Below are 16,457 nucleotides of genomic sequence, written 5' to 3' on the forward strand. Positions count from 1 at the left end.
CTCTCAAAAGCCGAAGAAAATCTTTAAAACTGACCCGATCTGAAATGAAGACAGATTCAGCAACTGCACGGCCTATTTCTCGCTTAAAATGTTTTCGGAAACATGTTTCGGTGAACTATTTGCGTAAATAAGAGATCTTATTCCAAACGAGCCGCCATTATGGTCTGTTTTGAAATCCCGAAGCAGACAGACCCACGTGACGCGGTCGTCCAATAAGCTGCAGCCGTCATGGTTGTTTTCTTTGCTCGTCAGTGGTCCATGAAGGGCCGATAATATATCCCTAGCGTTTTCTATAAGCGGAGCACACTTTTTAAAAGATCATACACATTTAATTGTAGGAAGTCAACATTGTGATTGAGGTTAATATTGTGTAAGTTGTGCAGCCCTAACTGTTGGTTATGTGTCGTCTCTGTTCAGGTCTCTGGCTCTGCTGCTGCGGGAGGTGATGGCTGGATCCGTCATGTTACCAACCATGGATTTCATGGCTGACCCTGTAAGTAGAACAGGATTAGAGCTGCAACTGTAGAGGGAATTATGTCTAAAATAAGGTCCTAAGGCCTGTCAAATCTGACTCCCAATTTATTCATTCCTGCGCCGTGCTTACATCGGAATTAAGTTTACCAGAACACAAGGATCAATCTGAGACGAAGAGTTCAGTTAAGCAAAGTTTACTGAGTCCAGCATAAGAGTTACAACACAGCTGTGGGTTCACAAAAACAGAGGCTGTCTCAAACCGCCTACTTCCGTCAGTACACTGCTAATGTGCACTGACCACTTACTGCTGTAGTCCCACTTTCGATGGTTAGTATTGTCCCAAAAGGAACACTTATGTTAAAACGCTTACCGGAAATGACGAGCGGAGCCGCCTCTCAAAATCTGATGAAAATCTTTCAAACTGAACTTTGTCGATCTGAAATGAAGACAGATTCAGCAACTGCACGGCCTATTTCTCGCTTAAATTGTTTTCAGAAACACGTTTCGGTGAACTATTTTCGTAAAATACGAGATCGTATTCTGAACGAGCCGCCATTATGCTCGGTTGTAAAATCCGGGAGAAGCCAGAGCCACGTGACGCGTTCGTCCAGTCAGCTGCCGGTCGACGTCCCTGGTCCCTCCCCTTAACGCTTTGTAGTCAAGACGGCGCCCGTTTAGTGCGCGTAGGGGGTCATCCGGGTACTTTCAGTGCACTGACTTTTTGTGTTATCTCCACTATATACTTCAAACTGTTTGAAGTGTGCAAGTAGGCGGTTTGAGACACCGCCAGAGACTAAGTTTCCCTAGCAACAGACATTGCAACAGACAAGTCGAAGCTCGGTCCACCAAAGTCTCTGTCCAAATGAGCTTCGATCTAAGCTTTCCCTGTGTCTTTATTCTCTCCTCACAAGAAACTGTTATCTTACACACACACACACACACACACACACACACACACACACACACACACACACGCCAAGGTCTGGCCTCGTGTGGTGCAACTTCCTCTTCCATTCTCACAACCTTCAAACAATGCACCTCCTACGCCATAAAAGCCTAAACTATTTTTATGACTTAAGCTTAACTTGCTGTGCATCAGAGGTCACCCGGAGTACTTTTAACCACTTCCTCAATGACTAACGCAGCTATTTGGCAACGAGCACATACACACATTTTGTTAATAAAATATTTCCAACCAACGATTATTTTCCCTGCTGATTAATCTGTAGATAATTTGCCTACAAGATTTTCATTTTTACTGTATAAGCATATCGGTTCCAAATATCCCTTATCGGTTTCATTAACTACAAATAATCGGTAATATTAGTTGTTTGGTCTCTAAAATGTCAGAAAATTGTCAAGAGTGTGGATCAGTGTTTCCCAAAAAGCCCAAGATGACATCCTCAAATGTCTTGTTCTGTCCACAACTCAAAGATCTTCAGTTTCCTGTCCCAGAGGAGAGAAGAAACTAGAAGATGTTCACATTTAACAAGCTGACATCAGAGAACATTTTCTGTTTAAAAAAATAAAAAATAAAATGATTTAAACCGATTAATCGATTATCAGAATAGTTGCAGATTAATTTGATAGTTGACAACCATTGATTAATTTTTGCTGCTCTTCTTTTAAGATCTTAACTATCAACTAAAGGTCACTTTTTCAGTCCTAAAGACTCAATATTGTCCCAAAGATAACGCTCTCATTATGGGACGGTTATTAGGATGTTATTCTCTTTTAACTGGGGACATATCTTTGGAATATTATAAGAAATGTATCAATAATCTCTGAGAATGACTCGCAAACATTCAGCAACGTTGTTGTTGCTATTTACTACGTTTTTTTTGTCAAATTTTTCATAGTTTCTGTCGCCTTTTTCTACATTTTAGTCTCCTTTTTATCAACATTTTTGTCATTTCTTCGAAGATATTCACATTTAACAAGCTGAGAAGTTTGACTTTTTTTTTTTCATCAGAAAATGACTCAAACCGATTAATCAATTATCAAAATAGTTGATTAATCTTTGCAGCTCTAAGCAGGATTAAAGGTGCTGTAGGTAGGATTGTGAAGATCCAGGACTTAGCCCAAAAATTTAACATCAACAACTTCTCAGTCCCTCCCCCCTTTCCGCTAAAGCCCAAACGGTCTCCTAAGCCCCTCCCTCCACAAGGGAGAATGAATGCTTGTGCATGAGCAGTGATTGACACGCAGTTAGACACCCCCCCCCCCCTGACCCTGATTGGTGCATCTGAACAGGGAGCTGTAGATTTTTGCAAATCTCACTACAGGCTGTAGGTGGAGCCAGAGGATCAGACAGGGGAAACTTGTAAAGAAAGACCTTTCATCTGACCATTACAGCAGTGATGTTATAATTGAATAAATAACCACTAAGAGACCCAAATAATGCGAGAATATTGTTCATGTTTCTTTGTTTTGTTCAAATTTTAAGATACTTACAATAAGACAGAATGAAAATAATTTTACAAAACCGAATAATTATGGCAAAAACTACATTTTCTGTGATTGACTGTATTTTGAAAACAGGCAGTGAAGGTTTAAAAATGTTACGAAGTCAGGACATTAGAACTAGAGATTGTGTGTGTGTGTGTGTGTGTGTGTGTGTGTGTGTGTGTGTGTGTGTGTGCGCTTTTCAGGGAAGTTGTGTGAGCGCTAAAATTGAATCACAACAAATTTATTTTGGATGTGTGTGTCTGTTTGTGTGTGTGTGTGTGTGTGTGTGTGTGTGTGTGTGTGTGCGTGCGTCCTTCCCGCTACTGATTCTGATACCTGAACTTGTGTATCAGCTGATACCGAGTACTGATCCGATACCAGTGTACCATATATGTTAATTTAATATCCGCTGTGCTGAAAAAAGTGACAAAAATGTTGGCAAAAAAACTACAAAAACGGCTACTAAGCGCAGGAAAAAAATCGACAAAAACGTCGGTAAAAATTGACAAAAACGTCGGGAAAACGTGACAAAAATATTAGGGGGGTAGCGACTAGGGTTGGGTATTGTTTGGATTTTTACGATTCCGATGCCGGACCGGTACTTTTAAAACGATTCCGATTCCTAAACCGATTCTTGAAAAACTGAAAAATGACATCAAAGATGTAATGTGTTTACTAGCGATCACGTGCAGTGAATGGTTAATATGCTTTTACATCCGTTTTGGTGAGCCCAGAGGGAAAATATGGCTTTTTAAAAGTAGCCTACATTTACAGTAGCTAGCTAACAGTAGACTACAGAGAAAGTGTGATATTGTTACGTCCGTTTTGGAGCAACAGAGGGAAAATATTTCAGTCTACACATTAAGTGGAACCGAAATGAGGAACCGAAATTTATATTCTAATCCGGTCCGATTCCTACCGGTTGCGTAGGTTTCGGTACCCAACCCTAGTAGCGACTACAGTGTTCATTTAAAATTTTGACCCAGAAAAACAAGAAGTTGCTTGTTGGTCGACGGGAAGACAACACGGGTTAAAGTAGATTTTCTTTAGGGCTTTATTACGTGGTATCGGATCGGTGCATAAACTCCAGTACTTACTGATACCGATACCAACATTTTAGGCAGAATCGGAGACTTTTCAGATACTGGTATCGGTATCGGAACATCTCTAATTACGTGCTGTTTCTCTTTGTTTTTTTCAGGATACTGTGAACCTCATGGTGCTGATATTTGTTGATGACACTCCAGTAAGTAAAAAAAAAATAAATAAATAATCAGGAATACTGATCCCATGACTTTTAATCTGAATACGTTTGTATATCCAGTTGGGAAAAGAAAGCACACCTTTGTAAACATCGAAATTGTCGGTGTTTCTTTTTTTTTAACAAAAATCTCTTCATCTTAGTCTCTTCTGTATCTCCAGCCAGAAACGCCCACAGAGCCGCCGTCCGTCATGGTTCCATTTTTACAGAAATATGCAGACGTCAGCAACAAAAAGCCGTCTGTGAGTAACTCACTGAGAGCCAGAAAGTGAGCGTGTCACTACAGGCTGACAGATTTATATTATTTAAAATAAAATGACGAAATATGTCTTACCTTGTATAGATGCTTCTGAACATTTATGTTCTCATCACCATTTCTCATACAGTGGATCATCTTTTTTTTTTTTCAACCTGGATCCTATGTTCCTAGGTGTTTGTGTCTAAGTGACTGATGGGAACAACAATCTTTGACATTAATCCAGTATTAAGCACTTCAGTCGGCAGCGGAGAAACAAGCTACAATGTAAGTTAATAGGACAATTGTCCAGCTTGTATTTACCTTCACAGAAGTGCTCGTTTTGCTGCTGACAGACTCAGATTAATATTCTAAGTGTCTGACAACATTATGGGAAGGATTTCTAAGGAGGTTGACCTTTCTGTTAAAGAGTAAGATCCTTTTATTAAACAAAAACATCCGCGAAATTGCGTTCGCTAAACCCACCAGACTCCATGTAAATAAACAGGAATTTTAGCATCGTAAAACACACTTCATTCAAAGTCAACAGAAACAAAATACATCTATGAAAAGCAGTTTTGGGTCATCTTTCCACTTTTCCAACCATCACAACTCTAGTTTTGATTGAAATAAACACATAGTTTACGGATTTACATGTTAAAATATGTTGACTCTATACACGCTAAAAGTACTGTTTTTTTAAATGGAGTCTGGTGGGTTTAGAGCTAGCGACTTCAGAGCTGTTTCTGGTTAAACAGAAAGTTCTCAAAGAGGTTTTAAAGGTCTATCTCTGTAGGGATCCTTTCCATAATGTTGTCAGACACTTAGAATAATAATCTGAGTCTTTTAGTGGCAACAAACAGAACTTTTAGTGGACCAAATTGACGATGCACAGTTGCCCCATAGGGTTACATAGCAGCACGGTCTGTGGCTGCCGGTTACAGCGTTCTCGCTAAATACTGGAACAATGTCAGAGATTGTTGTTTCCATCAGTCACTTACACACAAAAACAGCAATATAGGGTCCAGGTTGAAAAAACGGTAGTTACCCTGTCAGATAAGATAGACTTTATTGATTCCACACTGGGTAAATTCCCTTGTTACAGCAGCTCAAACAATATACAAAAGATATTATAAGAAATAGAGAAAATAGAATAAGAGTAATACTAATATGTACACCATAACACCCTTATTATAAACAGACAGGTACAAAATAAAAATGATATATACAGATATACAGAAGAAATAAGCTGCTGATGAATAGAAATGGCATATTGCACACAGGAAGTGAATAAATAAATATGCATAGTGTGCATAACTAAACGTCTCCCTGTGGCCGTGCAGGTGCTGAAGTTGGACCTGAAGGAGATCAGGGGGCAGCAGGATCTCCTCTTTCGTTTCATGAACTTCCTGAAGCAGGAAGGAGCTGTGCACGTGCTGCAGTTCTGCCTCACCGTCGGTAAGAACAACCGGCATACATAAAGCTCTGTTTATACGCACGCAAGACACTGTGGCACGGGCGTCCGTAGATGGCGCGGGAGCAATGAGCATACACAGGGACGCTTAAGGCCGTTTTATGCTTCTGCGTCGAATCAACGGCGTACCCCTGCAGACCCCTCTGCGTCTACACCGTAGCCTGACGTGCACCTCTCGAAAAATGTAACTACACGTTGCAGCGACGCACGTTGCTCGGCCGTGGCTTGGTAGCGTTGCATTTCCTGGTTCTCCTTCTCCGTAAACAACATGACATCAAGGAGAGGGTTAACTTTTCCTGCTCCAGATGTCTCACCGTGGTCAGAAAGAACAGAGGAGACACTTTGTTTCTCTCACTATGACTCTAGAGTCTGTACTCACTCTGAAGCTAATTGCCGTCACTCTCTCACTTCTCCCTCGCTCTATCACACTCCCCACACACACACGCTGGCTCGACACACACACCAGCGCACAAGTATAAACATCCGGCCACTTATGTAAGCTACGGCGAAAGCTCTGCGTGGAGCCTCCACAGAACCATAAAACAGCCTTGAAGCTTAGTTTATGGTAGCCGCGGTGTTCCCGGCGCGAGGTACCACCACGGCTGTCGTTTCCAGCGTGAAGGCTCTGCAAGCTGTCGTGGCGCGTGGTCGTGCACCTCTGAATCTTTTTGTAACTATGCCAACTGCGCTTTCAGTACAACACGACCGGCTGGGAAGAGCTAGCCTAGAAATCTAGACACACCCTAGCGGCAGCAAATGTAATTTGCAGCCAGGGTCGTCTAGCAACTCTCCGTTGGCTTGCGAGCTTGAAAAACCAAACTCTGGTCAGGCCAATCACATTGTGTATAGAGTCGGTGGGCGGGGCTTAACATAATGACGGCAGAGTTGCAGCGGTTCCGTGTGAATTCCCTGCTACTTGAAAACAAAGAAGATGGCTGCTGCTGCTGGCTAACAGCGGTCTTTGGAATCGGCTTTGGCCGCGACTCTGGAAGACTTGGAGTTCAGCTTTTCTTTGAGAAAAGAACAAAGAACGCCACTGAAGTCATTCTTAAAAGAGGAAGATGTGTTCAGAGTTTAAAGTTTAATCTATCAACTAGCTCCGCTACCTTCTTCGTTGCTCTGGTTGGTTGTAGCGCTATCCTATTGCGTGCAGAGAGAATTTGAAAGACCACCGTTTATCCCGCCCCTCGGATTGAGCCCAGCCAATGGTGAGTTCCCAGACCCAACATCTGGATGTAGGTCTGGCTGGTCAGGCTAGGGAAGAGCAGGTTCGCCTCTACTGTACATCTGTATGATTCTTCGTGTACAGACCACAGAGAGTCAAACAGCCTTAACATCTGTTCAGAGAGCGACCCCGCACTGCAAACATTTTGCTGGAGAGTGAAAAAACATGAGAGATCGTTTTGTCAAAGCTAAAAAAAAAAGAACGGCTTCATGGAAAGAGTTAACAGTGTTGGAGGCAGACACACATAAACAACAGTCACGTTAATATTTAGAGTAGTTAAATGTAATGTTTGGTGGTACGTCGGTGATTCATGGATGTGTTTACTTCTGTTGCCAGGCAGCCTTTGCTCTACTCCCCCTCTCTTCTTCCCTACTACTTCTTGCTTAATCACGGATTCAGAGAATACTGCAATTGTTGGGCATAAACATCTCTGTGCATGCTCGTAGAGCGCGCACCATCTACAGAGCCCGGCGCACGGTGACACGCACGTGTATATCCGACGCTTTATGCTCTAGGCTGGCTTGCCTTCAAATTTGACTAGCCAAGCAAGCTTGTAGCAATCTTAGTATTACAGGAACGCTCTTAGCATGTTTTAGGAAAGATTCCTCGAGAATCCTTTTTTGCTGTTACATATTTTAACCCTTGTGTTGTCTTCCCGTCGACCATGAACTTGTTGTCCATCCAGTTCAAAAGTGAAATTGAATTTTTGGTGCTTTTCTAAGCATTTTTGGCTCTTTTTTTATGCTTTGGACACTTTTTTAAAAATGTTTTTGTCACTTTTTTCAACGTTTTGTTTTAAATTCATGGTCAATAAACCCTAATTTATATGACATTATACCTAATTTTTGAGTTAAAAAGGCAGAAATTATGAATTATGTTGACTAATAGTTAAGATCAGAGGATGTTGAGTGGATCACAAACTGGTTAATGTCAGTTTAGTCAGGATGCTGTTTTAAAACCATGTAAACATGTTTTTCAAATGTTATAAAAATTGAATAAAACACCCAAAATGCAATGAATGTAATCATGAATTTTACCGGCAAAGATCGTTGTATGGCTTCCATACAACGTACATCCCTGCATCCATGTTATATTTGGGCATTTTGGTTCAAAGAAACCCATATTTCTGATATAAAAACTTTAAAAACGGGTCAAATGGCCTTAACTACTGACAAAACGTAAACAGAAATGTGGCAACTATTCGACCCTGTAACATAAATTGTGTCTCACGTCTGAGTGTATAAAACCTGTGGTTGTTTCCTCCAGAGGAGTTCAACGATAAGATCCTGAGTCCGGATCTGAGTGACTCTGAGCTGCAGCGTCTACACGGCGAGGTGCTGCACATCTACGAGACCTACTGCGTGGACGAAAGCATCGACAAGATCAGCTTCGACCACTTCGTCGTGGAGGAGATCAGGAACAGTAAGAGGCCGTACACCTCACTGCCGTTGCAGATAAACTCCACTGATTTTGTTTTTCATTGGTCACTTGAGGCGATAGAAATGTCTTCAAAAGGTGCACTCCAACAATTCTGTACACAACAATCGGTATAACAGTTGTAAAATGTCTTCCGTGACTTTATAAACCGAATTACGGTGACGTTGCGCTAACACAAAAATCACTTCTGGGTAGACAGATGACAGTTGATCAGAATAGAGAGGCGAAGTCCCTCCCCTTCCGGTGGACCTCATAGGACCTTAATTTGGAAAAAATATGTCCGGTAGTGAATGGGGAAGACAAACAATTTTTTGATAACGTTTGAATTGAGCCATGAATTACACATATGATGTTCGTCAATTTAAAAGATTATTTTTAACTGAAGAGAGTCTCAGTTTGTCGTAGTTTATGTCGTAGTACCACTTAGTTTAGTGTGAAACCGCTCAGTGAACTACATCTCTCATCTCGCACAATATACATAAGAAAGGAAAGAGACAGAACGGAAGGAAGGAAAGACAGGAAGGAAGGAAAGAGACAGGAAGGAAGGAAGGAAAGAGACAGGAAGGAAGGAAAGAGACAGGAAGGAAGGAAGGAAAGAGACAGGAAGGAAAGGGACAGGAAGGAAGGAAAGAGAGGAAGGAAGGAAAGAGGAAGGAAGGAAGGAAAGAGACAGAAAGGAAGAAGGAAAGAGACAGGAAGGAAGGAAAGAGAGAGAGGAAGGAAAGAGACAGAAAGGAAGAAGGAAAGAGAGAAAGAAAGGAAGAAGGAAAGAGACAGGAAGGAAAGAAAGAGACAGAAAGGAAGGAAAGAGGAAGGAAGAAGGAAAGAGACAGAAAGAAGGAAAGAGACAGAAAGAAAGAGACATATATAAATATACGTCACCTCACTCACTAGCCAGCTAGCATAGCTCTGACCCACAACACATGTAACGTTATCGTACCTGATGTGTTTTATCAAGTCAAGTTTTATCAGCAGAGAAATGAGAAGTGAATGAACGAGCAATACCTGCTGCTCGTGTGAGTAACGTTACAGCGCGTGCGTGTCTGTGTTTCTTCCTAATTTCACAAACTACGGAGCGCCCCGAGGCCCAAATCACAGAACGCACGCAAGTTAATTACACGTCAAAGAAATTAGTGGCATTAAAAGGGAACCCAACGCTAACTAAGACTCTCTTTTATATCCAAGATAAACTGGTGTTGCATCTGAAAAGTCCCTAACCTGATTGATATCGAATTAAATGGGAAATGTAATGGATTTGGGACCTTGTGAATCAAATCGATTCAGGTAATTATTGGCGATACCCAGCCCTTGTGTCTAGTAGTGAGAACAGCCCTCCGAATACGCAGCTTTAAGTTTTTCTCACATCCTTTTGAAGGTGTTTTGTCCAAACAGTCCTCTTTTAGCTGCTGCTTCTGCATCTTATTCCAGAAATAGCTTCAGTTTGGAAGAAAACAGGTGAGTAGGTCTTCGGCATGTTACCTGGCCTCGCACAGTCTGCTGCCTGCAAGCTGCTGGATGCAAACAAACCGAGCACAGTGGTACACACAGTGTGATGCATGTAGAGACAGTTTATCTCACTGTAGGCTGCTCTGACTATAGAACCGATGTTGTCTGCCTAAAAAACGAGTTTAGTAAATCTTAACATCAGGAGCAGCTGCTGGGCTTTTGTGCGTGCGTGCGTGTCTGTCTGTCTGTCTGTGTCTCTTCCTAATTTCACAAACTACGGAGCGCCCTGAGGCCCAAATCACAGAACGCACGCAAGTTAATTACACGTCAAAGAAATTAGTGGCATTAAAAGGAATTTGCATAAACTCGTTTTATTGATTCGATACGTTTGACAGCCCTAGTTTTAATCAATTTTGAAAAGAACAGTGCTTGAAGTGGAAAAAAAAGGTGCCGGTACTCTCTTGCATTGGCAAATCATTATGACAAAACTTGGAGGTATTGCTGGTACAACAATTTATTGTTATTTATTAACAACATAAATGTATGTATTTATTTAAACTGTGTGTGCGTGCGTGTGCGTGTGCGTGTAGGAAGGGGGCAGAGGAGAAATAGAGAGAGGAAGCAGACGTGTAGATGCGACCGGTGGAATAAGTTTAAGTGTTGTACACAGTGTGTGTGGTGTCCGAAACAAACTCCACACACTTCTTTTTAGTTTCTCAGTTTTCAGCAGTGATAAATCTGTTAGGTCAGGCTGCAGGCATCAGACAGCTTTTCCGAACTAGCGTCCGTGGCTAAGCGAACTTCTGATAGGGCGGGCCAACTGCTTGCCTTTGCGTGATTTGTCAAGATCCGAGGTAAATCACGTAGTGCCCTCTGGGTAGTGTAGTTTATGTAACGTTAGAGTCAATCTCTCTGACACTGATGCTTTCTCTGTCAGTGGTAGAGTACCGGCTACATGCGAGAAGTAGCGGTGAAAAAGTGCAGGTACGCTTAAGAGTAAAATGTAGAAGTGCCGGTACTGTGTACCGGTGAGTACCGGCCCACTTTGAGCACTGGAAAAGAACATACATACATGTAGACGTACAAAACCAAGACGTCGTTCTTCTAAATTATTTTTCAATAGGGGCCAGTAAAAATAGACTTTGGGCAAGTAGAATTTTGTTTTACCTGCCAGACCGCATGAAAAAACCCTTAGCGTTGAAGCCTTGCCAGTGTAAACTTCCTAAAGAGAAAGTAGTCTGACCTGACGCTGTCTCCCTCTCAGTTGCTAAAGGTCCGTACGGCGGCGTGGTGAAGCTGCAGACGATGCATTGCCTGTTTGAGGCGTACGAACACGTCCTGTCGCTGCTGGAGAGAGTCTTCACCCCGATGTTCTGTCACAGCGATGAAGTAAGGCCTCGAAAACTCTTTCAAATTTAAAAAAATACATCTGATTGTTACCAATGTCTGAGAGTAGAAATAAAGGTTATGTGTGACATATTTAGACTTTTATAGATTTGTCTTTGGCAAAGTTGCAAAGTACCAAAGTACATTTACTCAAGTACCCAACAGAAATCCATGGGCTCCGCTTATTTCTGTTTAATAGAGAAGACACACCAGCCCAATAATCGGGCGTCGGGCCGTCTGGCGAGGTCGGTGACTCGAGTCTGTTCGGTGTGTTCCGTGCCGTCGGCCGTCCGAGGAGCCGTTGGCCTTCATTTTGGCCGACCTGACATGTTCAGTCAGAGACAGGGCAGTCGGGACTCACCAGAAATGGGGAGCGGATGAGTCTCTCAAAATCTGATGAAAATCTTTTAAACTGACCTTTGTTGATCTGAAATGAAGACAGATTCAGCAACTGCACGGCCTATTTCTCTCTTAAAATGTTTTCAGAAACACGTTCTGGTGAACTATTTTAGTCCAATATGAGATCGTATTCTGAACGAGCCGCCATGACAGTCTGGCTGTGAATTTCCGGAGAAAAAAGAACCACGTGACGCGTTCGTCCAATCAGCTGCCGGTCTTCATTTTCTGGTAAATAATCAGACTGTTAATGGAAACAATACAGAGCAGCGCCGCCTGCTGCTATGGAGACGTATTACGTTTCGCGCACGCGCAGAGTGTACGCTCAAGTCGGCGTCTCCTCAGTGTGTTCTGAGGCATATTTTGGACCTCGGGACCCGACTGATCAGTTCGACTGGCTTTACTGCCGACAGTCGGCCGTCTGGTTGGTGTGTCAGGGCCCTAACGTGACTTTATAGTTGTACTTCACTACATTTTCCAGAGAAATATTGTCCTTTTAAGGACACTACTTCAGCTACTATCTTGATTGATTGAAACTTATTTTGAACACGTAAAAGAAAACAGAAAGGGTCATACAGAAAATAATATCACACAAAATAGAAAGCATATCGAGATACATGAAAGACAAACACTTGATGAATTTCTTTGACGCGTCCCATAATGTCTCACAGCTTTAGTTACTTGTTACCTTTCAGATTTATATTTTTGCAAACAAATAATATGATTGTAGTGTACAATATGTTGTATTATTATTGATTAAACGACCCAACAGTATATCAAGTAGTTAAGTAGAAAGTATTGCTCCATCAACAACAGAATATGAAATAATATAACTGACAGGTTTCTACTTTTGATACCTAAAGTTCACTTTTACTTGAGCAGGGTTTTCCCGGCCGTTATAAGGTTAATGTGCAGCACCTAAGCCGAATGAATGTCACTAAAAGACTTTTCTCTCTAGTCTAATCTAATGACTGTAGTTGGACTTCTTAAACAAGTTGTGTCTTCAAGCTTTTTGAGTGTTATTTATTTATCTGCTCTAGCTTTTCCAACATTTTATACACGGATATGGTGATAACAATCATCCAAAACGATGTAAAAATAAGACCCAAAACTACTACAAGGAGACACAAACCGACTTCAAACAGTCCCTCCAGAAAAACGTGATTATGTGATCTCATAATTCAACGCATAATCAGCCAAAGTCCGCATATTTATGCGGGGGCCGCATTTTTTCAAATACGCCGCACTTTCTCCGCATAAATTGCCGATTTCTGCGCAAAATATGCGGGGCTTGCATGATTTCATAATCCCCGCATTTTCGTTGCAAAAAACTCACATATATCTTAGCAGAAAGTTGAAAAATGTTGCGTTTACGTCACACAAGAGCAGCCATTTTCCCCTGTTGCCATGGGAACAATATGAAGTGACGTAATTACGCGACGTGAACATCATCGAAAAGCTGCAAACCCCGCGATGAAGCCACGATGAAACTGCAGTTTTTGCAAGTTCCCACAATTTCATCGCATAAAACTGCATAAATATCCCGCATATTCCATCACATTTTTTAAGAAAACGTGCCGCATAATCAAGGATCTTTGCCTGCAACGATCACAAAAAAACTCAGCATTTTTCTGGAAGGAGTGTTCAAAGAGACACAAGCCGACTACAAGGAGACGCCAAATGACCACATACACCCAAAACAACCCCAAAGAAAACAAAAATGCCCAAAAAGAGACGCAAAAACTAGGGATAGACCGATAATCAGCCCGTTTTTTGACAGTTTGCAGATGATCTGTATCTGTGTTTTTAGATAAAGATCATCTCCCACCCCAACAACACTATCTGACTCTCTGTTACTGGGGATTATGTTGAAAGTTTCTAATTTTGGCCGCCTGGGTAGCTCACCTGGTAGAGCGTGTGCCCATATACAGGGGTTTCCTCTTCGACGCAGCGGCCATGGGTTCGACTCCAACCTGTGGCCCTTTGCTGCATGTCATGCGCCAAATACGCACACACCTAAGTCTTCCACAAAGCAAGGGGAAACGCTGCTTGAGTGAAGGATCTGAATACTTCTTCTTCCATGTCAGGACTTAGTTGTGAATTAAAAAAAACATACAGACTTTTTCCAGAAATCTAATTTATAGCATTTAGGTGAAGCACTACTCATATAGTTGATCTAATCTTGACTTGAAATCATAGGTAAGTTATACGTTTGATGTACATTGTGTTTCCTTTTTGTTGTGCAGTACTTCAGACACCTGCTGCGGGGAGCCGAGTCTCCAGCAAGGAACTCAAGAATCAACAGGTTTGTGATATAGATTGTTGTATAATTTAGACTTTTAGAGAGAAAAAAACGTGCGTTTAAAAATGTGACAAGCTGCTGATGAAAACACCTCCCTGAAAAGAAAATAAGCTGCAGATAAGTTAATTTGGTTGGTGCGAGTTCCTCCTTTTTTTCTCAATGTTTGGGCTTTGAAATGTAAGATTTGTAATTTCTTGAAAACCAAATGTGCAAACCACCAAAAGATGTTTTTGTTTTTGGGAGCGTTAACGTTTTTACGCTGTACTTTCTCTAGGGGCTGGGTTAAAATGATCAACTCTCCAATTAAAATGGATCTTTGTTTGAGTGACCTGATATCGATTCATAAAATCCAGAAATCTATCTTTTAAAATCTGCCTTTTCACCATGGATGTATAAGGGGGTCCGTTTTTGATGTAAACATTAACCTGGTGCATTTTAAAACATATTTGAGGGTTTCTTCTTGCTTGTACAATTTACAGCAGAAGTACCCTAAGACTAGGGTTGGGTACCGAAACCCGGTTCCAATATGGACCGGATCCTACGAAACCGGTAGGAATCGGACCGGATTAGAATGCAAATTTTTGGTTCCTCATTTCGGTTCCACTTAATATCCATCCATCCATCTTCGTCCGCTTATCCGGTGTCGGGTCGTGGGGGGAGCAGCTCCAGCAGGGGACCCCAAACTTCCCTTTCCCGAGCCACATTAACCAGCTCCGACTGGGGGATCCCGAGGCGTTCCCAGGCCAGGTTGGAGATATAATCCCTCCACCTAGTCCTGGGTCTTCCCTGAGGATGTGTCGACTGAAATATTTTCCCTCTGTCGCTCCGAAACGGACGTAAAAATATCACACTTTCTCTTTCTTATTATATATTTAAATACTTAAAAACGTTAATATATTGTTAAATTTAAATAATTTTCAGTTTAAAAAAAAACTCTTTTAAAAGAGCCGTACCGGTTCGGCATAAAAATCGTAAAAATCCAAACGATACCCAACCCTACCTAAGACTCTCTTTTATATCCAAGATAAACTGGTGTTGCATCTGAAAAGTCCCTAACCTGATTGATATCGAATGAAATGGGAAATGTAATGGATTTGGGACCTTGTGAATCAAATCGATTCAGGTAATTATTGGCGATACCCAGCCCTTGTGTCTAGTAGTGAGAACAGCCCTCCGAATACGCAGCTTTAAGTTTTTCTCACATCCTTTTGAAGGTGTTTTGTCCAAACAGTCCTCTTTTAGCTGCTGCTTCTGCATCTTATTCCAGAAATAGCTTCAGTTTGGAAGAAAACAGGTGAGTAGGTCTTCGGCATGTTACCTGGCCTCGCACAGTCTGCTGCCTGCAAGCTGCTGGATGCAAACAAACCGAGCACAGTGGTACACACAGTGTGATGCATGTAGAGACAGTTTATCTCACTGTAGGCTGCTCTGACTATAGAACCGATGTTGTCTGCCTAAGAAACGAGTTTAGTAAATCTTAACATCAGGAGCCGCTGCTGGGCTTTTGTGCTCATTGCCATGTTAACCTGACGCTTGCTCTTTGTTTTTAACCTCATGTCTAAAGCGAGATTTATGCTTCTGAGTAAAATCAACGCCGTGGCTACATACATAGCCTGACTTGCACCTCCCGAAAAATGTAACTGCACGTCGCAGCGACGCACGTCACTCGGCCGTGGCTCGGTAGCGTTGCATTCCCTCCCACCCCCCCACCCTCTTTGTTCTACAGGGTTTTTAAAGGAAGTTTTAGAGGCGAACGTCTAAGGTGGTTAGGTAATCTTTAGTCTCGCTTTGCCAGACCCTCCTCCAAAGCGTGCTAGAGGAAGGTCTGGCTAGTCCACACAGCATTCCTGGATGGGAGGAAAACGTGTTCTGATTTATTGGCATTTCTTTAAACCAATCACAATCGTCTTGGGGCGGTGCTAAGCACCGGGAAAAGCTGCGGTGCTTCTGCAAAATGGTCCCGGGAAGGAACTTGTTTTGGTGTATCTTCAAAAGTAGTTTTAGTCGTGCAACAGAAAACTCAGATTGGACAGATAGTCTAGCTAGCTGTCTGGATTTACCCTGCAGAGATCTGAGGAGCAGTTAACCATAGTCCTCACAAATCCACCGGAGTTTAGAATTATAACACAAAGAAAGAGGAAGGTGATGGACATCCGGCCTAAATGCCGTCGGCAACAGAGCAATCCCGGAAGTGGAACGTCGTAGATATAGACTAAGTAATCTTTGAATCCATGGCATTGATCCACCTCCCTCTTAGCTGTTGTAAAAGTCTGAGTCACTGCCCTTTTTGGAATAGCAGAAGTTCCTTTGGTGAGTTTAAAGATGGGGAAAATTAATAACCGCTTAACCTGATTGACTTTGTTGAATCAATCA

At 42.0% G+C, this 16,457-nt stretch overlaps 1 protein-coding gene across 5 annotated transcripts in view; it reads left to right on the forward strand.

Moving 5' to 3' along the window:
- The window catches only part of LOC116045403 (sorting nexin-14-like), a 47,822-nt gene that overhangs the window by 10,627 nt on the left and 20,738 nt on the right, over window positions 1-16,457 (forward strand). For 2 of the 5 annotated variants that reach the window (XM_035995075.1, XM_031293045.2), the window contains exons 10-17: window positions 418-493; window positions 4,124-4,168; window positions 4,327-4,425; window positions 5,762-5,876; window positions 8,384-8,539; window positions 11,265-11,389; window positions 14,029-14,087; window positions 15,352-15,378. In XM_035995075.1, the coding sequence (XP_035850968.1) occupies window positions 418-493; window positions 4,124-4,168; window positions 4,327-4,425; window positions 5,762-5,876; window positions 8,384-8,539; window positions 11,265-11,389; window positions 14,029-14,087; window positions 15,352-15,378 (702 nt within the window). The remainder of the gene's footprint in view (window positions 1-417; window positions 494-4,123; window positions 4,169-4,326; window positions 4,426-5,761; window positions 5,877-8,383; window positions 8,540-11,264; window positions 11,390-14,028; window positions 14,088-15,351; window positions 15,379-16,457) is intronic. The other 3 variants (XM_035995076.1, XM_035995077.1, XM_035995078.1) reach the window with 3 other exon arrangements.

This window comes from Sander lucioperca, chromosome 19 (assembly GCF_008315115.2).
Source record: "Sander lucioperca isolate FBNREF2018 chromosome 19, SLUC_FBN_1.2, whole genome shotgun sequence".
Taxonomy (NCBI): domain Eukaryota; kingdom Metazoa; phylum Chordata; class Actinopteri; order Perciformes; family Percidae; genus Sander; species Sander lucioperca.